The 23,325-nt window shown below is 50.4% G+C and overlaps 1 protein-coding gene across 2 annotated transcripts in view; it reads right to left on the reverse strand.

Moving 5' to 3' along the window:
- The window catches only part of JPH3 (junctophilin 3), a 56,089-nt gene extending 39,141 nt beyond the window's left edge, over nt 1–16,948 (reverse strand). Inside the window, exons 1-2 of one of the 2 annotated variants that reach the window (XM_062631090.1) lie at nt 16,186–16,948; nt 306–1,083 (exon numbers count right to left, since the gene is read on the reverse strand). In XM_062631090.1, the coding sequence (XP_062487074.1) occupies nt 306–1,083; nt 16,186–16,567 (1,160 nt within the window). In that variant the 5' untranslated portion in view covers nt 16,568–16,948. The remainder of the gene's footprint in view (nt 1–305; nt 1,084–16,185) is intronic. The other variant, XM_062631089.1, reaches the window with a different exon arrangement.
- Between the last annotated feature and the right edge of the window lie 6,377 nt (nt 16,949–23,325).

The following is a 23,325-nucleotide window of genomic DNA, read 5'->3' on the forward strand; positions in this document are numbered from 1 at the left end:
AAACACTCTGCATCCACATCCCAATTGGAATTACCAGAAGGACAAATCAGCTTGTATCCACCTCAGTTCGAACACCACCCATGACACCTGGACTAATCCAGAAGCATGGCTTTCCAGGATGCTGAACGCTCCCGCTTTGTGGTCCAGCCAGCACTGCAACCCTTGCCTGCCTCCACCAGCCTCCCTAAAACATCCCACCAGGAGCCTCCTACTGCAAAAAGTCTATTCCCACTTCTCCCATCAAACCGCAGCCACTGGGGCTTGACCCTTGCTCAGACACCACACTGGGATGGGGAACACCTTACCTGGATGCTGCAATCTCCGCTTTCTGCTTGGCAATGGTGGCTGCCCGCTCAGCAGCCTCCACGGCCCGATCCACCTTCTCACGGATCTTGCTGGCCCGCAGCGGGATGAGGTTCTTCCTCTTGCCGCTGACCAGGATGTTCTGCTTGTACTTGCCCTCCTCCTTGGTGCCGTCAGGGAAGGTCATGCAGCCGTAGCCATGGCGCTTGTTGTTGGCCCATTCTCCCTCGTACTTCAGCCCATCCGAGCGCTGGCTCACCCCGAAGCCCGACCGCTTGTCGTTCTTCCACTCGCCCACGTAGATCTCAGTGGTGGTGGCGTCGATGTCGTCTTCGATGACGGAGAGCTCGGCTTCGCCCTCACCCAGGCTGATGGTGGAGTTGATGTCGCTGGCGGTGGAGCTCACCGTGCTCATCCCGGCTTCGCTCCGGAAAGAGCTCTGCTTGCTTCGCTGGCTGGCCAAGGAGCTCTTGGACTCGGACTTACGGAGCTTGAGCCCGCTCAGCAGTGACCGCCGGAAGATGCCCTTCTTCTTGCTCTTGAGGATCTCGGCATCGCTGTGGGCCATGAGGACGAAGCCACCCCGGGAGACGGCAGGGCTGCCGGCCACCGCCGGCGAGGAGTCGGGGTGCAGCGCCGTGCCGTTGGTGTGCTCGCTGCGCAGGGAGTTGATGGACGTCCTCAGGGGTGACCTGATAACCGCAGCCATGCCGTAGGGAACGCTCTGCCGGACGCCGTAACCCTGGCGCATCCCTCCGACCCACTGGCCCTGGTATGTCCCTAGGAAGAGGAGACAAAAGCAAACAGAGGCTTCATGGCATGGCATCCTGTGGAGCGCTAATGGCATCAAACTGTTCTACAAGCCCTTGGTTAGCGGGAGCAGCAAAGAGCAGCTCTGGATCCCAGTGCCATCTCCGTGACAAGGACTGCAATGTCATATTGTGGGAGGGAAAAATAAGATCTTGGCTGGATTGCAGGCTTGCACTCCAGATGCAGCATGGAAATATTAGAAACCAGCCAAGGCATCACCAAGCAGGGAGCGATGCTTCGAGGAACTGACCCTAATTTGAAAGGGAAGAGAGTGGGGAGTTGGGGTAAGGGAATCGTTATCCGGAAGCAGACTCAATCCCTGTCAATGCTGCCGGCAGTGTTCAAAGCGGATGGTGCATTACAACGCATTTACTTACATACGTAGCACCTTTCATCTGGCATGTAGCAGAAGGGAGCTGCTCTATAGAAGTAAAGGCCTCATGGGGAGAGATCCATTTGGTTATTCTCTTTGGAAATGTGCCCCTGTTTGAACTCCTGCATTTGTGTGGGCAGTTAACTGGAGTTGCTTAACTGGTCAGTAATGGGTTGAAACACACACAAGACCTCACTACAACACTGTGAATGGAGGCTAAAGAAACCCACCCGGCCCAAGGAAGCACAACCAGAGTGTAATGCCTGCCCCATACACCGAAGTGCCCAGTGGCAATCTTCCTTGGGGCTTATAATCCTTTCCCCTCCTGGAGCTCAGTGACTGGCACACTTTCACATTCCATCCCACCTGGTTGAACCATGTGGCTTGTTTTTATTCTTAGGATAGTTTAATCTGTTCTGGACTAGTTCAAGACACAGTGCTGGGAGGTGTCCCTGCCCACAGCAGCAGGGTTGGAACTGGATGATCTTAAGGTCCTTTCCAACCCAAATCAGTCTGTGATCCTATGGTTCACTGCCCACCTAAGCCCTTGCAGATGGATAAGCCCAGGGACAGCTCCTCACCTGGCATTGGTGCTGCTGGGATGCTGTGGCTAGTCCTAGCCCTTGGTTGCCCTCCTGATTCCCAGTCCCGGCTGGTAATGCTGGGACAGGCACAGGCAGCACCTCACAGCATCCCTTCGTGCCAGCCCTGCTCCTGCACACCAGAGGAATCTAAAAATACATGAGCTGATGGAGTGAATCCTTTGTGAATCCAACCAAAACAGCCCAGATGAAACCAACCCAATGACTATCACCAGCTCAGACTGATAAAGGCTTTCCGTCCCCTCTCTGCACAAGATGCTCTTTGTCCTTAGCAATCAGGGTAAGCAATCAGACATGAGCAACCCGTTGGTTCCACCTCAGACTGCTCTTTTGGCTGCAAAAATATTGTTCCTTAAGATCCAGCCACTTTGCTGCAGTGTTTCCTTCCCAACATTTCCCAACAGCCCAGCAGAAAGAATGATTAAAACAGGCTGTGCTGCCCATGCCCACCCTCAACCCAGATGAACCCCCTTCTCACTACAAGGAGTGATCCCAACCATACAGCTACGCATCCTTTTGCTTCTCTTCATTCCTCCTCCTCCTGATCCCACCTCCAGGGCTCCCTTAGGGTTTCTATTGCCCAGACCCTGGGGCTCAGTGTTGGCTCTGGAGATGGATACAGGCTGGAGTGGCTCACCCTGAGCACAGAAAGTGGAACCAGCTCCCAGGCACATTTGCACGGATCCCCTGGAGCTCAGGCATCCTTCCCATTGCCCCGATGCAAGCAATGCCCCTGAGTTGCTCTGTTGTCTGGGTGACAGCCTTGTGCACCCCAAAACAATGCCAGCCCCAAGCTGAGGAAGAGACTTCCTTGGAGAAGCAGGGCCAGGTGGGCAGGATTTACTGAGGGTTTATAGGATTAGAACCAGGGAGGGAGGCAGAGCACCAGGATTATGGAAAGCACTGGCAGGGCAGGGTGAGGAGGTGGTGGCAGCTCCGGCAGGGAGAAGGATGGGGGACAACACAGCTGGCAAACAGCTCAGAGGAGACATCAGACATGTCCTGTGGTTGGGTTCGAGCAGTGAGCCTTGCTCGCCCTGCTTCAGTCCACTTTGGGGTCCCCAAGAACATGCAACGACCGATGCTGTGCCCCCACGGCTCTCCCCGTGCCCAGTGGCACCCTGGAATGGTCTCTGTGGCAGGGGAGAGACCATCGAGCTCTCCATCCATCCCCTGCAGACCTGGCACTGTGTCACTCCCCATTCTGGCTCCTTCCCAGAGCATCTGGGGAGCAATGGGCAGCAGATGGGTGAGAGACATTTCCCCCAGTGCCCTGAGCACCCCTGCAAAGGCAGCCCAAAAGATGGTTGTGATGCCCTCACACCATGCTCAGTCTCCTGTTTCCCTTAGAGATGGATTCAATGGGTTTCAGGGAGAGATGCTCCTGTGGGCAAGAAGAGAGGGAGGAAAGGTCCTGCAAGGGATCTGTCAGAGCCTGCCCTGCCTATGCCCTGGATTCCCTTTCCCTTCGATGGTCCCTTGACCTCCCTGTCCCCAGCAAATCTACAGCTGATGAAAACCCCACCGGATTAAACCAAAGCACCGCAAAGCAGACACAGCCCTTTGCTGAAAACCACAGGCAGCAGCAAAGAGCAGAACAAAGCGCTGTCGGAGCAAGCGTGACAGCGCATCTCAGCTGGAGAGAGGCAGCAAATTGGCCATAGCAGGTTACAGCTGCAGTGTATCTCCAGCAATGCAGAGGTGCCCGGGAAGCTGTCATCCTTGCATGACCTTAAAACCTGCTCCTAGAATTGCACAGGTGCCAGGAGATGCTCTGCATCTCCTTGGTAAGGCCAATTTTAGTTAGCAAAGGATGCTTGAGGAGCCACCCCATCCATCCACTCCATCCTGCTTCTCCCCTCCTGGCATCATGGAGCAACACCCATTAGAGAGCAAAACCCAAACCCCAAGTCTGCTTTCGTGGGTGGTATTGCCCTCTTGATTGCTTCCCTGATGGAGGCAGCAGCATGGATTACCTCTGGGGATTGCCTAGGAGGGTCCCAATGGCCACCAAGACATCTGGCCACCTTCATAGCCACCAGCACATCAAAAAGCTTCCTTCCAGGTAGCTGATTTCATCCATACTTTCTCACCCAAACAGCACTCCTTCCTTCATCTGACTTCATAACGTTTCAGATCCCTAAATATCCCAGGATTTGGACATGAATACTGGAAGGTCTCAGAGCCATGTGATCTGCATTGCTAAGCGCTGCCACCTCCTCCCCTTGCACTGCTCAGTTTAACCTCTGCCCCCTAACATTTGCAGATATATGCACAAAGCTTAATCTCACCAGGAGCTGGGAGACTCTTTCTCCCTGCAGAGGAGACAGGGGTTTATGGTTTTCCACTTTACATGCCAGGATGGAACAGCTATAGCCATTTCATTGCCCAGGAGGTGAAAAGGGAGCAGGCAATGGGAAGCCTGTGCGGTGGGGACCATAGGATGGGGTTGGGTGTAACGGGATGAACACATCTGATGCGAAAGGTCCCCAGGTTGATCTGCTGAGGTGCTGAACTGAGGTCCTCAAGGATTTCAGTGCAAAGAATGAGAGCTGAGCACCTCCCAGGGTCTGGGCAGAAAAGCAGATGCCCTCTTTCAACTGTGTGCAAGATGGGAACATGCCTACATTGGCATGGGAAGCAGGGAGGAAGCCAACACTACTGCAGTCATGGCCACAAGCTGATTGCATTGCCCAAGCCAGGGCCCTATGGAAAAGAGGCAAAGACACTGTGATAGAGGATAATTTATGGGGAATAAAATGCACCAACTTCTCCCCAGCCACGCAGGTCACTCCTGCCTCCAAGATGCCACAAATATCCATCCCACTTCTATGTGGCTCTTTTACACCGAGCAAAAAGGACAAAGAGCATCCAAGAAAGTCTTGGACATGGAAAGAGCACCCTCCTGAGGCAGGTAACTTGTGACTTCCTATGGTAACACAACCAATGCAACAGCTCCTTCTGTACTATCAATATTTGCAAAATGCTTTACAAAGCATTAATTGCTTGAGATCAATGGAGTGATTGTATCAGGGAAAATGCAGCACCCGTTACACGGTCAGGGCAGCATCATACAGACAGCCAGTGGTAGGGCTAGGTGGAAGTGTGGAGTATAGGAGAGCACTGGGGAGCCAAGCCAATAAATCTCAGTCACCACCATGATCCTGCTGAAAAGAGGGCCTGATCCTGCCCTGGGAATGGGAATTTTGCAGCAAAATCAGAGCCCAGAGAATAAGCAGGTTGTGTTCCTGCTTGCCATAGATTCACAGGGAGGAATCCTTGATTCCTGGTGTAATCACTCCAGCATGATGTAGTCAAGGTAAAGGTAATGTCAAGAATGGTGGGGATATAGCCACACAGAGATAAGGAGAGGGAATAACCTGAGGCTACAAGAAAGTAACTGAGAGTATTCACCTTTTGGAAACAGCAGATGGAATGTGAGAAAGGGAATGGGCTTGCAGGAAATATGGGGAAAGTTGGGGTGGGATAGGAACCTGGGGAAAAGGGAATGGGCAATGAAGTTGTTGGCCATTTTCGCTTGTGTTCTTAAGCCTGAGTTTTGGAGGTTCTTGGCTTGCTCCCCTTGGAGCAAGGCTAGGATGTTTCCAAATGGCTTTTTAAGCTCCTGCAGGAATTTCTGTTCCCCAGAGGACCATGCAGAGCCCCATCCTTCGCTGGAGCCAGGCAGGCTGAAAGCAGAAAGCGAGAAGTCACTGGCCTCTGAAGCATCATTCCTGATTCTCCAGCAGAAGATCATACGTTTGGAGAAATGACAAGCACCAAAAAGTGATCTAATTCATTGCAGCTCCTCAGTGCTTTCTCAGCATTTGGCTCAGGAGGCTAAGATTCATTCTGGGAAGAGAGCAGAGACACTGCAGGGCTGCTCCTGTTGTCCCCATAATGCCAAAATCCCTGAAATAGGAGTTTGCCTTGGTTGCCCCTTGGAGAAACAGGGAATCGTGCAAAGCTGGTGGCAAGGTGGCTGGGTTCAACCCCTGCGCCTCATGTTCCCTGCTGTAAACAGGGATGATGCAGCCACACTCCATCAGTTCAGCTGGCTATGGGGAAGACTAATTAGCTCCAATCTGCAAGTGCTCCGGGAGGATCCGAGGCATTACAGACACTGGGAAGAACAACAGATTTCCATTCATTTCCTTGGTTTTGCCAAAGGGATTTGGGGGTTTTCCTGGGGAGAGGGAAGGAGAAGACTGATCTCCAGCTCCAGCTCATCTCTTTGGGATGCAGATGCTGTGGCAGGGCTCATGTGCTTGTTCAAGCAAGGGAGCTGCTTGCTCTTGCAGACAAGGTCTTAACCGTGGCTGGGAAGAGGCAACCAGCTCATTGCCACACAGCACACCAGGCTGAAGCCTTGGGCCAGAAGAATCACTTCACTGATGCCGTTTTAATCCATACCTTTTTGCACATAAAAATTGAGGGTGATGGGCACACAGCTTCCTTTGGCCCAGGGTGGGACCACACACTTGGGTATAAACCTGGTTCATCTTTACCATGGCACTGTACGGAAACAGAAGTCAGGATTTTGGGGGTGGAATGTCTACATTTTCTTTCCTCCCTCTCCTGGTACCCAAGGATTTGGCATTTTGCAGTCCTCTGAGCCCTCTGGCTCCAGTCCAGGAACACCATTAAGTAGGAGTGGTATGGACTGAAGGTTGCTCACAGGCACTTCCCAAAACAAGACAATCAGTTCCATGCTCTCCTCGAAAAAGAAAGCCCTTGGCAAGCACACAGGTTAAAGCACACAGGGAGATTTGCAGTGACCTGCCCTGCTTCACTCCACTTCAGCTTCTCACATGGAGAAATTCAAGCAGCTACTTAGGATGCTGTAAAGCATTTTGAGGTCGGTGGGCACGTGCATACTTTTATCACAATATGACCTCGGGAAAAAACAAAACACTTGGAAAAATGTTCCTTATCCATCAGTAACACGAAGTTAAAAATCCTACAAATAACCCACTGTCATGGCTCAATGTAAAGTACTTCAAGGCTAGCTAGAATAATCATCAACACAAGCACAGCTACGCAGGCTTCCATAGACATGGGAGCAGCAAGCTTCAAAGGATAGGTTCCTCTTTAGCCTCTGTCCCATCCTTGAAGCACAGCCAAGATCTGCCTGTCACAGTGACTGTGTTTGGCAATGGCAGTGATCCAAGCCTCCCAGGTAGCTTTTGCCACTCAGCAGAATTTGGGAATGAGGTCTGCATTGTCCAGAGTGTCCACCATCCACATTTCCAAACCAAGCTGAAGTCATTAGGCCTTGCAAATTGCTCATTTATCTTGTGAAGGATCCTTCCTGGTACGCTCACATCTTACCCCCTACCTCCCCATCTCTGAACTCTGCAGTATATTAATTAAAGACATCCGATGGCAATAATTAGGCCAGTCTCTTGCATGATGATGGAAGGAGCAGGTTTTACAGATATCACTTCCCAGCTATTCAATATCAGAAAGACCCAGGGAGGGTCGATGCACAAATCTCATGTTTTGCATCTCAGAAACATCTATCCCAATGAGAAGATGTATGAGAGAAAAGAGAGGACTGGAGGATGCTAATTCAGCCTCAGATCCTGATGGTGCAATGATAGGGACACCCTTGTTGGCCACCCCGGTTGACATCCAGCAGTCAGGGGACCTTGTTGGTAAAAACATGCCCCCCAAATGTGCTACCTCCAGGTGTGGGTCCTCCCAAGCATCCATGTGGGTGCCAAGACATCCCAAGAACCATCCTTCCTGCACTCCTGGCAGCAGGACAAGGCGTTGTGCTGGGTGACTTGCATTTCCTGCTGTGTGCCCAACACAGCAGTTGTACCCCATATGTTCACCTAAATCCTACACAAGCATGATATGGAAGGTTAGCACTTCTCACCTGCATTGCCCACTATGAAAGGTGGGAATCAGTGATGGCACATGTGTGCAATGCCACACGGATACAGCATCAGCGGTAAGTTATCTCCCCCCAGCTCTGCCAATGGTCTCTGACCATCACCAGGCCATGCTGAAAACACAGTCAGGTGCTTCTTATGTGGTTGTTAATATGCCAAAAATATGCTCTGGTAAGTGCTTACACAGGGGAAGGAATAAAGTATGGATTTTTGAGTATGCAAATATAATCTGCAGGCACAAGCACGTGATGGATGTTAGTCATATTGCTTAATGCGAGGCTGGATACGTACATATATGATGGGCACAGTGAGGTCCTGGCATCCTTGGAGGGGACAAGGGGAAGAAAGAAAGGAGAAGGGAGAAAAGCAATGAAGAATGAAGAGGGAAGGACTAGAGTGGACATGAGCTGCTTTGTAACTGCCTGGATGGTGGGTAGCATTAAGCCTATTGCTGGGGCTCAACAAATAATGAAGCATTTCAAGTCCACAGCTCCTATCAGCATGGTTAGCTTGCACTTTTAAAAGCTAAATGCCAGGGACCCTCTATCTAAGGAAATAAATCAGTGGAGTTGCTGCATTTGGATGATGTGCCATAGGAGATCGTTTTGCAAGCAGGTAGAAATGGGTGCAGGAATGGCCCCAGTAGAGCCAGTGCCTCGTGGGACACCTGGGGCAGCAAGAGCCTGGGGCTGGAGAGAAGAGATGGATCTATACAGCCTCCTCCTCTGCAGATGCAAATAACCACGTAGAGTAACTCAGGATGAAATACCACAGAACAGGGATTGCTCAACCACTCGGGAAAATCATCTGAAAGGCGGGTTTGCATCATCAGGAGTGATCATGTGGGGGATATGAGCTCCATCCAAAACACGGGAGTCCTTTACGTTCTCATTGCCATGAGGCCTGCTCTGAAGATGCTTTGTAATCAGATCAGCAGAGGGAAGCTACTTCCCTCACTGTGCGTCATGGTACTGGAAAGATATTTGCTGATATTTGCACTTACAGATGGGAAACTGAGGCGCAGAGCGAGGTGGAGGATGAGCTCCTCCAACAAAACGAGGTGTGTGCCTTTCTGCTGCAGGCACAAAGTGGCTCTGCACAGCCCACAGCAAGCATATGGAATGGGGCAAAGCCTTGAAGTCAATGCCCTACCTCTGAAGATAAGCCAGGCTACAGGAATTAAGCCATTTTCCACAGGGAATAGCCAGCAATGAGTATGTGCCTTTATGGTATTAATTACATTAAAAACCACGTATGGAAATTCAGCTCAGATAACACCTGTGAGATGAGCATCCTCACATACCCGTGACCAGGTTCAGACTCTCCTGGTAACAACTTCTGAAGCACTTTGGCTATTTGCTTTAAGAGGGAAAAAGCTCAATTTGCTCTCCCCGTGCAGGAAAACACAAGTCCATCCTGAGCATCCCCTCCCTCTTCTCCCTTATTGCTCCTGCTTCCCCCAGCCTGTTTGCGTTAGTAATTGCCTTTTCCAGCCAGCATTTGGAGAAATGCTTTAAGCCATTACAATGGCAATCAAATCCTGGCATTGCTAATTCTGATGGGGCTCACAATGCGTCTCAGGCCAGTTGTGATTTTCCTTAAAGTGCCAGGTCCTGGAGTCAGGGGAAATAGAGCTTTTCAAAAGGAAAGAACAGGCAAAAAGAAACTTCCAGTTTTCCTGGGAGCGGGAAGTGCCAGGTGCACTGGAGACAGTGGAGGGAGCATCATCCCCTGGTGAAATGGGGCCCATGGGCATCTGAATCCCTGTGGATTCAGCCACCGACTGGGGCCAAAACTAGGATGAGGCTTTCACACAAGGGGTGAGAAACACATTAACATATCATTCAGCTCCTTTATTACAGCTAATGTGCTCCTCTCACAAAGGAGAGTGAAATCGGGCTAATACTTAGTCCATTAATCCCTCAGCACTCTAATCCTCACTGCAAACTCTGTGATCTCACCCCATTTCTGAGCAGAGCTCACAGGAGTAAGAGCTAATTCTCCAATGCTCACACACAGTGCTGTATGCCAGCACCAGGCTTTGGGGGTCCATGGGATGAGGCTGAGCTCCCCATGGATGTGGGATAGGAGGCTGCACCAGGAGCAGGGATAGCGCAGGATGAGGTGAGGTGAAAGCAAGATTTATTTCTATTCTATGAGATAAATGGTCAATCTCTTATGCAGTCCAGGGAAACACCTCATAGACCCAAAGCGATGCCCTGAGCAGGGAATTATACCTTTTTACCAGTCATCTTGGTGCAAATGTCTGCAAATTTAGGGACCTTGCTCCAGCTGTTCACTCATTCATGAAAATTCATGATGCTCTGCTGTGTGCTAAGAGTAAGTGGAACATCTTCAGGGAATCATTTTGGGAAAGGAGTGGCTGTTCTAAGGGAATGCCCATGCATCGATTGCAATTCTTAAGGATTTTGGATTCAGAAGGAAGAATCTGTCTTTGGAAAGCCAATATCAACCCCAAAATACAAACACTTGCCATTCAAGTGCTTGGGGCTTTTTTTTCCTCCAAGCTCCCCTTTTATGTTAACCAATAGTTTAAGTTAAACAGCAAACTAGCATCAAAACTCTCCTGCAACTACTGCAAACTCCTGCCAAAAACTTCCTTTATTGCTCAGGATTTCAGTCAATGTCAAACCCCGACCCCAGACAGGCAAACCCTGCCAAATCTCATAAGGCAGATACTAAACCACAGTGTTGCCTCCTCTAGGACCATCACCAGCTCCATCCTGCCCGGATGCATCTCCAAGTCATGCCTACGTTAATACGGATCATTCATCTACATCAGCGTTACCTGATTCAAAGCATTCAAAATTTATCAGGTTCATTTTAAAATCGAGGCATTTTTAAACAGAAGGCATTTTTAGCTCTCATCTGCTGGTTTCCAAGCCTGTAAGAATGACTTCTCTGCAATAGCCTGGGTGGAAACCTTGCTTCGAAAATGAAGCTGAAAATCTTGCAAAATCACATGATTCCACAAGCTGGAGCTTCAAGGGGAAAAAAAAAAACACTCAGCTACAGGAGCAGATGTCACCCAACCACGAGGGGCCCCATGGGATATCAAATCACATGCAAATACCCTGAGATTCGCATTAAAAGCCATGAGAAACCCACCCCAGCATCCCCAGTGAGAGGATATTAAAACAGTGCTTCCCAGCTTAGGTCACCCTCTATTATGGGTCAAGGAGAGAGGTGTAAGGAGGCCAGACTGCCCCAGGGTTGGGGTCCTACATCATACCCTGGAGCTGGGTGGAATCCTCAAGAAGATGGAGTGAAGGTCTGAGCCGGTCTGACAGTTTTTATCTCTCATCCTTTCCCCTGGGGTCAAAATCCTTCCTCCTCTGTCCTAAGCTGTACCTGAATCTAACCATCATGTTCCAGTGAGATAAGTTATTACCATGAGTTCATGTCATTTATTTTTAATAACACTGGTCACAATCTTCATTTAGTATTTTGATTCATTTTTTCTATGCTAGGTGGGTCCTGACGCCTCAGCTCTTGCTCTCCTCTAACCACTGCCGCGCTGTGAGCAACTTCCGTACCAAACCTAGGAGGTGGGATGCTTCATCAACAGAGTTCATAGCTTTCATCTTTAATTATCAGGTTCTTAGGGGGTTGTCTGGATCTGCAGGAAGCGGGAGGATGGGGAATCAGGGCGCACTTGTATTTGCTTGTTTCCGCCCACTATTTAAAGTGCATCAACAATTCCTTCCCGGCAGCAAAATAAGATGAGAGCTGGTACTTTTAAGGTAATTCTGACATCCGTGCTATGAATAGACCACATGGAAATTTGCCCTCACTAGCTGGTTCCCTGCTGCTGTAGAGGAACCCGTGGAAAACCCCGCTATGGAGAGAGGCATGAGGCAGCTGTCAGGGATGCTGCTGCCCTTAGAGGCACTGGATGGTGGTGGTTCATTCAAAACCCCTTCCTGGACCAGCATCACGGCATCCCCAGTGCATCCCCCCAAGAGCAGCCCTTTACACTGGCAAAGGGCTTTTTTCTGCCCAATATCTCATGTTTTTCACCTTCTCACCCATATTAAAGCCATTTGGTTGGTAGCTCCTGGTGCATCCACTTAAGAGGGCAGCTGGAAGTGTCACCAGTGCCACTGCAGAGGTGGGGAAACTGGGGCAGGACAGGCTGCGAGACAGCCCACACCGGCAGCTCCCACCGCACTGCTTTCCTCTCCCCATTGCTTGCAAAGCAGGAACATTTCCCAGCCTGGGCCAAGAAAACCTACATGCCTACTCACATGGTGCTAACAATGAAAACACTAATTATATTTCACTCACCTATCAAAGGGATGATTCATTTAGGTGAGTGGGCACGGAGGATTACACAAGATAAGCACCACGATGCGACTGCCCGTCTGTTTTGGGGTAGCCCTCCTGAGAAACAAGGCTGTGTGCAGCACATGGGAACCTGGGATGTGGGTAGCAGAGGGAGGGACCCAGAACGGACCAGGGAATCACTGCAAGCCATTCCCTAAGGACTGGCTGGGCAAACAGAACCCAAGCAAGGGACTGGTGCCCTCCCTGAGACCCTGTCTTGTTTTGGATCCAAAATTCTCAGCTGGGGAGAGGTGGAGGGAGGAGAAAAACAGCACTGAAAGGGCAAAAGCAGATCTGGGGCTTCCTTCACACACCCCACCTCATCCATTCCTCACAACCACGGTTTCAGCAGCTAAACCCATACCCAATGCACAGCCTGCAGCTACCACTCCAGCTGTCCCCAGGGTAAAATCCCTGAGTGTTTCCAAACTGTCCAAGGAGTTACAGAAAGGCAGAAACCAGCTGAGATGTCTCCAGACCTGCTCAGGTGGGGGTCTCCAACTCTCTGCTCTAGAGAGGTTCCACCAGCTCCAGCAAGGACCACAGCAGAAGCTCCGGCTCACGTCGGTGCTGATCCATGTGGATGCAGCCCCTTTCGCCTGAAGCAAGGGAGCAATCCTGCTCCCTCTCTGGACTTGAGCAAATAAGCAGTGCAACTCCAGCATCTGACTGAAGCAACCCTCAGGATCCTGGTTTATGTAATACCAGGGAGCTTCTGGATGCGGGCAGGAGGGATTTTTGGCAGAAAGATAAGGACATGTCTGCAGTATTGAGGTTTAGGGGGGTCCAAGTGTATGTGTACATGCAGGGGAAAGACAGGACAGTGCATACATGTGCCACACATGGGTCAGGCGTGTGCCAAGGAGATTGGGCAAAGCGTGGGCTTACAGGGGAACAGCACGTTTGCATTTGCGTAGTTGGGCTCTGTGGGATAGGTTTACATTGATGGACACGTATCCACACAGCTCGGGGAACACAGTTCGCATTCACCTGGTGCATGCACGGGTCGGAGAGGGCTGTTCTCCAGGCTGGGGGCAGACCACGTGCATGTGGGTATGCATGAGAAGGGGCGAAGCGTCTCCTCGGCGTGGGGAGGAGAGGCGTGTGTGCATGGCGATGAGTGTGCCCGTGTGGGAGGTGTGAGAGCTGCAAGCTGCATGTGGGGGAAGCGTGCGTGCGTGTGCGAGCACCCGGGGCGATGAGCAGAGACAGGGCATAGGGATGGCAGCGTGGCTCAGGCCACCGCATCCCACTGCTCAGCGTCCAAGCCCTGTGCATCAACACGTGTGCATCAGCCACGCAAAGTATCACTGCCCAAGATAGCACCTGGTGGAGTGTTGGGGTTTGTCCTCACCCGTTATAGTGTGAGGGAATGGTGAAACTGGAGCTAAACCCATGGATTTTGGGGCACGTCGCTTCCAGAGCCTTGCTGTGCATTTAGGGACCCATCCCCTAGCCATGGTTGATGTGCTAAAAAAGCATAATGCAAGGGATGAATATTTATCTGTGGGTGGCAAGTGACAGATGCTGGGGCGAGGATTCTAGGATACTTCAGTTTGATGAAGGTAATAGCTTGAATAGATTAATGAGAAACATCCTTCCCAACAGTTGCCTCCTCTGTGCCATAGCTACTCAGCCACCCCTCCAGCAGAGCTCCTGCACACATCGGCTTCTTGAATCTAAATGCTCAAAGTTCATCAGCCTTCAGTATCCAAAAAGGCTGGAGATGTCCAACTTCGGGGTTTTCCACCCGGAACTGATACAGGCAACTGGGAAAGGGCCACGGGCTCTGAACACTTTTGCAACCAAGTTGGTGAATGTGAAATTTTGGCTGGGTTCAGTCACTCCGTGGTGACTGCCCGACTGAAATGGGGGGAAGCTGGTGTGGAGGAGCCCAATCGGGGCGCACATGGGGTGTCCCTACTCCTGGCAGCTCGATGGGCTTGGCCACAGGTACCACCATCACTCTGCATTGCCCCTCCTAGAAAGGCTTCAGAGTGCCTGAGGGAGCATTTTGCTACAGACCCTGCCCTTTTCTCCCACTGATCTCCCTACCTCCTCCTAAAATGATAAACGTCCAATACAGCTTCTCAATCCCCAGGCACCAAGAGACCGGTCCGGGCTGACAAGATGGAAGAGGAAGCTCTTTGCTTCTGGTAGGTTCTCAGAAACGGTGAAACTGCCGGTAAACCACCCCAGTTGGGGGATGCTCCCCAGGGTTCCCAAATCACTGCTGCGCTGCAGTTGATGGGGACCGTGCTGGCCTGGGGGCACGTGTGTGCCCTGCAACACCCAGCCCTCAGAGAGATGTAGTTTGTTACGACTTCTGTCCGCCTTCCTGCAACCCTCCCCTGGTAGGGGCTGGGTGCCATAAGGGGAGCAAGGAGACAGCTCTCATATTGAGCACGCAGAACCCCCCCCCCCACATCCCCTCCTGACCACTTTGAAAGTGGGAGACCACAATTATTCTCTGGCCAAGCAGCTTTATTCTCAGCTGAAGGACTGCTGGGATTTATTGATGGCTCGGAAACACACACCCGGCAGATTCCAGCCCAGACCCCAGCATTATTCCAGGCGGCTGAAACAAAAGGTTGCAGCTCTGTTTGCCTTTAGGAGAAAGCCACCAGCATCATTATCATTATCATTAAAACCCAAGATATTGTTCCACTTCTCCCTTCCAAAGCATAAAAGAGCAGCTGCAGGAAATGTTTAATCTTGCCTGCCTGCATAATCACAAAGCAACCAACTGGATTTTATAGAGAAAGGTCTTGCAACACCTTTCAGGAAGGCTGCGATGGAGCTCATCAATGCTGTAATTTCCTTAATGAAGCAAAATAATGGAAAATTATAATATCTTAAATAAAATAATAATTAAAAAGAGCCTGCTTTAGATGGACACATTTGACAGTGAAAGAAGGAGGCAGTGCTGCTGAATGCCCTCGGCCACTGGTAGGTAGGCCTGGACCGGATTATTGTGGCAATAGAGATGGAAGTAGCCACAAACCATGAGACAGGATGATACAGCCACTTACAGCAAAGCACCAGCTGCTTCCCCTGGTTCAGCCTTTAAGCTTGTTTAAGTCCAGCAATATTTTGTTTTAGGTCTCTCCAATTGGGTTTTCCTGTTTTTCATTTAATCCCAGTTTCCCCTCAACATCTCGTTAAGCCATGTTGACGGCAGAGAATAGCTTTGATGATCCCTCTGAGCCCCTATGCTAAGCATTAAGCTGCAAACTAGGAATGTAAGACTCTTGTCTGAATTAAAGTCTTCTGCCTGGTATTATTAAGCATGGGGCTGCGTTTGGAGGGGCTGCAGGGCAAACAACGACCCCAGCTCCTCCTTGGGACCACTGGCAGCACTAGAGGTGCACCCATCTGCCCTGAACACCCCTACACACTCTCACTTCCCCCCCTGCCCTGGGTTGCTTCAGTACAAATCCTACAGGTCCCAGTGATGCAGCGAGAACTGCAAATCCCACGTGCAACTTGGGTTGTCTCCTGATGGCTCAGCCCATCCCCATCCTCCAACCACCACTGTGAGAGCTGGGTGTCCCCCCCACAACCAGTGCAGCCAGCTCCCATCCCCAAAAACCCTGGTTGAGGAGAGAAGGGGGCAGCACCTGGCACCGGGGACCCATTGAGCATGTGGGGCTACCTGTGGCAAAGAGCTGGGCTGATGCCACAATGGGCTGGGTCCCTGTCTCCTATGGAGTATGGGCATCCCTCCCTCCATCCACATCAGTAGGCTGCAAACTCCCAGACTCCAGCCTTAACCCAGGATCCCTGTTAGAAGGTTTCCACCCTACAGCATCACCCACCCTAGCAGGGAAGGTATCAATGCAGCACCTACCTCCATCCGAGTAGGTCTCTGTCCCGTAGCCATCCTGTAATCCATTGCTCCAGGTGCCTTCGTACTTGGCCCCATTTCCAGTGCATTCTCGGACCCCGTACCGTCCCTTAAATCCATGGGTCCACTCTCCTTTGTACACCCACTTCCCTTTGCTCTCCATGCCAATGCCATGGCGCTTGCCCTGCGCCCAGGTGCCCTGGTAAGTGTTGCCGCTGGGCCAAGTGTAGACCCCCAGCACCTCAAAGCCGTGACTCCAGGAGCCCGAATATTCACCTTGACCCTTCGGGCCGGTACAGATTCCGTGGCCATGAGCCTTTCCGTCCTCCCAGCCTCCACAGTACGACCCTCCATCGTCAAAATTAAACCTTCCCCCACTGGACATGCATGTAATTCGGTTTGCAAATCCCCCAAAAGGTGAAAAAAAAAAAAAAAAAGAAAAAAGAAAAAAAGGAAAAAAAAATTAAAAAAAGAAGGAAATAAAATGCAAACGATGACTTGGGAAAAAAGAGAATTTAAAAATCAAATCAATCACAACCATGCACCAGATCCAAGGGAGCTGCTTAAGCCAGTTTCTTGTGATTATTCATTCTCTGGGAGTACGTTCAGGATCAGTTCTCTCTTCCCCTGCTGTGGAGACAGTATCATTAAACAAACAAAAAAATAGCAGCAAGAACAGCAGCAGCTATTGGGTTTTGGTGCAAACGACTCCACCTAAAAACCATCCACGGCAGGGAACGGGGGTGGGGGAGGAAAAAAAAATAGGGGAAAAAAGGGAAAAATAGGGGAAAAAAAGAAAAAAAAAAAAAAAAGAGGCCAAATTCCAAGAGAAGGAGAAAGAACCCCGGGAAGGGAAGAGCCGCGGCTCCTCACAGCCCCCGCTGCGCCCCGCTCCCCGGGCTGCCCGCCCGCCCGGCCTGGCTGCGGCGCGGGGCCGGAGGCGGCGGCGGCGGCAGCGGCGGCATGGCGGGGATGCTGCGGGGATGCTGCGGGGCTGCGGGTGGAGGGGATGCGGGGCTGCGGGGTGGCGGCGGCGGCTGCTCAGCAGCAATGCGGCGCCTCGGCCGCTCCCGCTCGGCTCCCCCCCCCCCCGCCCCGCTCCGGGCCTCGCACCGCGCAAGCACCCCGCGCCCTAAAAACTCGACATCGCCCCCGCTATATCTTTACAGACCCCCCCTCTATTCGCACCGCAGCCCGCCCTCCTGCCCGTCCGTCCGTCCGCCTGCCTGCCTGTCTGCCCGCAGCAAACCTCACTGCCGGGAGGACCCGCTCGCCTCGCCCAGCGGATCCCGCATCTCGGCCGGAGGATGCTCGGGAATGAGGCTGGATGCCGCGGTGAGGGGCTGGGCAGCGGTCTCTCTCCGCTCGCACAGCGCTTTCCCCCAACCCCGCCCGCACCACCACCTCCTGCTCCCTATGGGGATAAATCCTGCTTATTAATGAGAGGATCCTGGGCTTTCTGCTCTGCCTCAGCTCCCGGCTCCGGGCTCAGGGTGGATTTAAAGAGACAGGAACTGCGTCTCCTTCGCCTCCCTCCCCGGCAAGGCCGCAGCCCCCCGCTCCCCCCGGCACCCCGCCGAGGCTCCGGGATGCTCCTATTTATCCCTTCATCTCTCCCCCGCCCCGCTCCCGCCTCTTCTCCTTCGATGCGACGAGGGGCGGCCGCTCCCTGCCAGACCCGGGGTCCCCGTTTCCCAGTGCGGGGCCAACAGGAAAGGGACAAACGCCTTCGTTCAGCGCCGGCAGAGCCAAGTCTCCGGGCAGACTTCGCTCCGTGCCGGGCCCAGCACACTGCGACTGCAACACGGATTATTTATTCATGGAAAGGCCGTGCTGTCACTCCAGGTTTATGGCAGTGGTCACAGCTGTATCCCCTTCTGGCTGGGCTGATGCACACCTTGGTCCTCTCCCTTCAACACAGGGCACCTCACTGGGGCCCTTCCTATCCATTGGGAAGGGGCAAAGCAGCAGGAAGCCCCCACCAGTCCTGTCCATAGATTTATTTCTTATTTTTATCCGGAATTGCTGAAGATGTGAAATTCTCCCCAGGCAGTGGCAACAGCTCCATGTCAATGGAGCACATGGGATGCTGGTCCAGGCATTTCCCTCTGGAATATGCTCTTGCCACTGGCCATACACTCCTTTGTTTCTAAGTGTGACAAGTATAAGGGGTGTCTGTGCAGCGCTGTTTGCATGTATATTTGTCTTAATACATGAGTGTAACGCACAAGTCTGAAGGAAAAATCCAGGTTGATGTAAACATAAACCCATCAGCAGTGAAAAAAAGAAGTTGGTTTGTTGATTAATACAGGAGCTTGACCCCTATAAAATTTTGGATCAGATGATCCTTGGGGTCCCTTTCAACCTGGTATTCCATGAAAAGGATGGGCCCTGACACTGTGTGCTTGACGGTGTTCACAGAGGTGGATGAGGTCCTTGCGAGGCTGCTTTCCATAGTCTTTGAGAAGTCATGGAGACTGGAAGAAGACGAATGTCACCCCCATTTACAAGAAGGGCTCAAAGGAGGATCCAGGAAATGATTGGCCCATAAGTCTTATTTCACTCAGTTATAAAGTGAATCTTCCTGGGTGCTATCACAAGTCAAATCATAGGATCACAGGATCGCATCTTGGAAGGGACATCAAGGATCACCTGGTCCAACTTTCCTTGGCAAAAGCACTAACTAGACAAGATGTCCCAGCATCTTGTCCAGCTGAATCTTTAAAGTATCCAGTGCTGATGGATCCACCACTTCCCTGGGGAGATTATTCCAACGGGTGGTTCTCACTGAGAAAAATGTTCCTCTTGTGCCCAACGGGGATCTCCCTAAGAGTAAGTTGTGGGGAGATTGGAAGGGACCTCAAGATGATCATTGATGTTCCTTCCAACCTGTTATTCTATGATTCTATGAGTAAAGGAGGAGCTCTCAGAAAAAAATAAAACGATGCTCACAAGGCACTTGTGAGCACTTTTTTGCCTTATAAGGCAAAATCTGGGCAATGTATGGAAACACAGTTCTTCAGGAAAATCTCCACTAGGTCTTCCAGGAGCACTGGCTCATATTTGCATCCTGCCATCACAACTGGAGTTACTGGAGAGCTAGTTTTGAGCCAAGACTATTAACTGAGATTCGAGACCCAGCTCAGCCAGAACCTTGAGGATAAAAATGAGCTGTATAAACCCTGGTGATGGAAACCCACAGGATTTAGGCACGTGCATCCCCATGGAAGGGATGGTTACACTCAGCATGTGCCTCCATTGCCCACCTGCCCGTTGTGAATGCAGGAACTGCCCTCCGTGTACATTGAAGGGTTTTGCTGTTTTTTGTTGTTTGTTTTTTTTTTTCCTAAAAATCACACACTTCAGGTACTGCATTTTTGGAACTGCAAGCTCCCATTTTTTCATGGAAAGAGACTTTGGGTGGAAACCCCCAAACTTTCTAAGACAACCACTACAACCAAAGTTACTTAAATGTATATTAAAATTTTGGCAGAGAAAGAAAAGAAATTCCATCCCCTTTCTATTTTAACATATTTATAGTAGTTTTATGTGTTAACTGGCACATTAATTAATGGCCAGCTATTCCCTCTGTATACTTCAACGGGGTACAGAAACCATAGGCTAATGCCTGTGCACACACTAAGGTGCAAAAACACCTCTGCCTAGTGTGGGATGCTGCTCTTAATAAAATAGGCTTAAAAGGACCTATGTTTTAAATGAAATGTTTAAAAGAACAGCATATTTACTGGTACCTGGCAAAAAGCAAATCACTAATAACAATCTGCTGAGGAAGAAGACCGAGATTTGCTCGTGTTAAGTGCCAGTGCAGGGCTGTCAGGGTGGTGTATGGTTTTAAAATGAATATGATTTTGGGAACAGGACCTTTATGGCCAGTTTCTACACCAAAAATGCAGCCACATGTTACATCTTTGGTTCACGACCATTTAGGTTCTGTGGTGTGCCCATAGCCTGCCTTGCTGCCCTGGGGCTGGAGTGGAGGGTTTGGTCAGAAAGGACCACCTTGGTTATTAAAGGGTATAAAGGATGGGCTTCAGGATGCTCCAAAAATCACCTAAAGCCATGCTGGCAGCCAAATAAAGAAACCTGTGGGAGTACCAGGCAAAAGGGCTGCATGGACAATTACAGATGCCTGGGTGATCATGGTGTGGTGGCTGACTATGACACAGCCACACTGCTGTCCCTGAGCCTGTTCCCAAATAAATCCAGTTTTCTCAGACTTCCTGCAAAGGTCAGGATTTAGTTCAAAACAGAACCTCATACCCCAGCCATCTGCAGTCCTTACTGCCTTGGGGATCCCTTTCGGGCCAGTTTGTGTTTCCTCAGTGCTGCCGATGTGCAGGAGGCTGACGGAGAGGAAATTCCAGGTTAGATTTCACACCAGCCCTGAGTATCAGTGGGGTTTTCCCTCTGGAAGATGCTTTTGCTACCAGTGAGAGCCAGGCTGATCTCCACAGATGCTGCTATTCCAGAGCTGGAGCTGGACTGTCTTTAAGCTGCAGCAGGATTTCTCCAGTATATTTGACTAACTCTGGAGACATTGTCCCAGAGGGTACAGACAGCATTAGATAGGGCTTTAAGTTGGTTTTCTAATAACCTGGTGCACATGTGGATGAGGGGAGTGAGGTGACATTTGGGATAAAAGAATAATGATGAAAAAAATACAATAAAAAGCAAATCAGCTTATGGTCAGTAACTGAGTATGAATGGCAAAATAGCACTGAGCAGCGGGAGCAATATGAATTGTACAGAATAAAATCAGCACCAGCGTATTCCTGGCATGCCTTGCAATCAAAAACACTGGTGGAAAGGCACAGATCTCCAGCTGATCCCATCCCTTGCATGCAGAAACCACCCTGGCCCTATAAAGAGCCAATGGAGCGGCTCCTGGAGGGAGCAACGGGTTTTGATGTACAACATGGTTCAGAAAGACAAGGGCAGCCCATCAGGGAGACCCAGCCTCTAAAGAAAACCCGCTGGGAAGTTTGGCTATGCATGAGAAAGAAAAAGAACCTGCCACAGAGCAAAGGGAGAGAGAGAGGATTAAGTGAAGGAATGCACGCTGCTGCTGCATCCTCAGCGTGAGAGCGGAGGGATGTATCTCCAAGGGTCCAGCTGCTCAGAAAATCATCTCCAGCATCCCAGAAAGGCAGGCAGCTTCTTCTGGGAATGTGATCCTGTGAAGAACAACAGAGGATGGGGAGAGGAGGAGGAGGGACAGTGTGCTGTCCTCCCCAAGCCCAGGCATGAGGTGTGATTTGAAGGCTTCTCAACCGAGTGGGTCTACATCCACGGGGGAGGATGTTTATTGGCACTAGCAGCAGGGCTTCACAGGACCTCACACACTGTGGGCAGCTCCTGGGGATGCCCAAATGATGCTGAAGGGGAAGCACATTGACGTGAGCTTAGAAAAATCATCCCTGTCTCACAGGGAAAGAAAGGGAAAAGGCAGCTGAATGTGGAGTTAAATACCAGGTTGTTTAAGTGGTGTAGGGAGGTTTGTGTTTTCCCAGGGTGAGGCCATCCATGGTGGAGCTGTAGAGCTCAGCTGACCTCCACCTCAACAGGAAAAGCTCCTGGAGGGTATTCCAGCCAGCCAAGCCAAGGGCCCGTTATCCTGGTAACGTAATGGAGGAGGAATGAGGACACTGGACCATGCTTGTTCCGAACAAAAATACAACTGGGAAATCACAAGACACAAAGGATTGAAACTGCAGTGGCAAAACCCACCTGCACAAGGTGGAATTGCTGAATACATGACAGAGCCCCACTCCTAAGGCTGGTGGGGAGATTTCTCCACCTGAAGTACTGCAGCCCTGTGTTACAACCACCTTTTTTGTTTGATTACCAGTTGTGCTTAGAGGTCTTGATCTGCTGGCCCAGACCCGCATCCCGCTGGGACTGGTTTGGGAGCTGCTATCTCCATCTCCCAAGCACCGGCAGTCCCAGGCTGGTTCCAAGTCATTAGCAACATGGAAATAAAAGATCCAGGTTGTTCCTGGATTAATATTCCTGGAAATAAAGCATGAGGCAAGAAGGGTCTGCAGCAGACCACCATGCCACTGCAGGGACTTGACACAATCTGATCTTTAAGCAGCCACATCCATAATATCTAATAAAAATCTTGTGATCACTGGGGATTTCAGGCAGAGCGATGGGTGCTGGAGGTCCTGAGCTGCCAGTATTAAAATATCCTTAGAATCTGAGGAGTAAAATGAAAGATGATTTCCTAATACAAATATACTGCCTCCCACACGAGGGAAGTCCACATTCAGCCTCACCCCGGCAGGTGAAGATGCATTTCTCACCATGCTGGGCACCAGCAATCATGGCTTGATTACATTTGTTATGTGCAAACCAAGTAAAGCTTAAAGCAGTAATATATTTATATACTTGCCACTTTAAAAGGTCCTGTTTCACAAAGCAGAAAATAATCACAGGTCAGATCAATTTGGAGAAAGGCTGTAACTGAAAAATGTGATGGGAAAGGAGAAGCCTTTACAAATATTTTACCCAAAAAGCAGTTAAGGAGACAGAAACCTTTGTTTAAAAAACAAAAAACAAACCAAAAAACAAATCAACAGTGCTTGGAAAGAAAGTGAAAGAGCCGCCAAGACTAACACATAAAATATAAATACACAAGAAGAACAAAAGGGGAACTGGTAGTAATTAATGGACCACAGAAGCCAGGGAAATTAAAGACAGAAGCGTATTTTCCAGGGTTTTCAATAAAAGGAGCCTTGTGTTAGCAAGTGGGCTGATATTCCACAGAAATGGAAGGTTCATCAATAACATAGAAAAGGCAGAAATGCTCAGTGCATGTCTCTTCCTGGTATCTGGTGGAAAAAAAGACAACGTGCTAATGAAATACTTTCCAAGAGTACATGGGAGGTATGCACAGAACAGCAAGCTGATAGAGCTCTATATTTGTAAACCAGCAGAGCTGAGTAACTTGCAAGAGTTGTAGGGGAGGTGGCCAAGGAGCTGTCTGGATAGTTAATGGTGGTTTTCAATACGTCTTGGAACAGTCATCAAAAGTACTAGAGGACTGGGAAAAAGCCAGCCCTGTGCCCACGCTTTAATGGGGGAACAGGACACCGTCAATTTTAAGCCTTTAAGCCTGGG

Source organism: Pezoporus occidentalis, unplaced genomic scaffold (assembly GCF_034315485.1).
Source record: "Pezoporus occidentalis ecotype Australia unplaced genomic scaffold, CSIRO_AGI_Poc_V1 ctg367, whole genome shotgun sequence".
Classification (NCBI taxonomy): domain Eukaryota; kingdom Metazoa; phylum Chordata; class Aves; order Psittaciformes; family Psittacidae; genus Pezoporus; species Pezoporus occidentalis.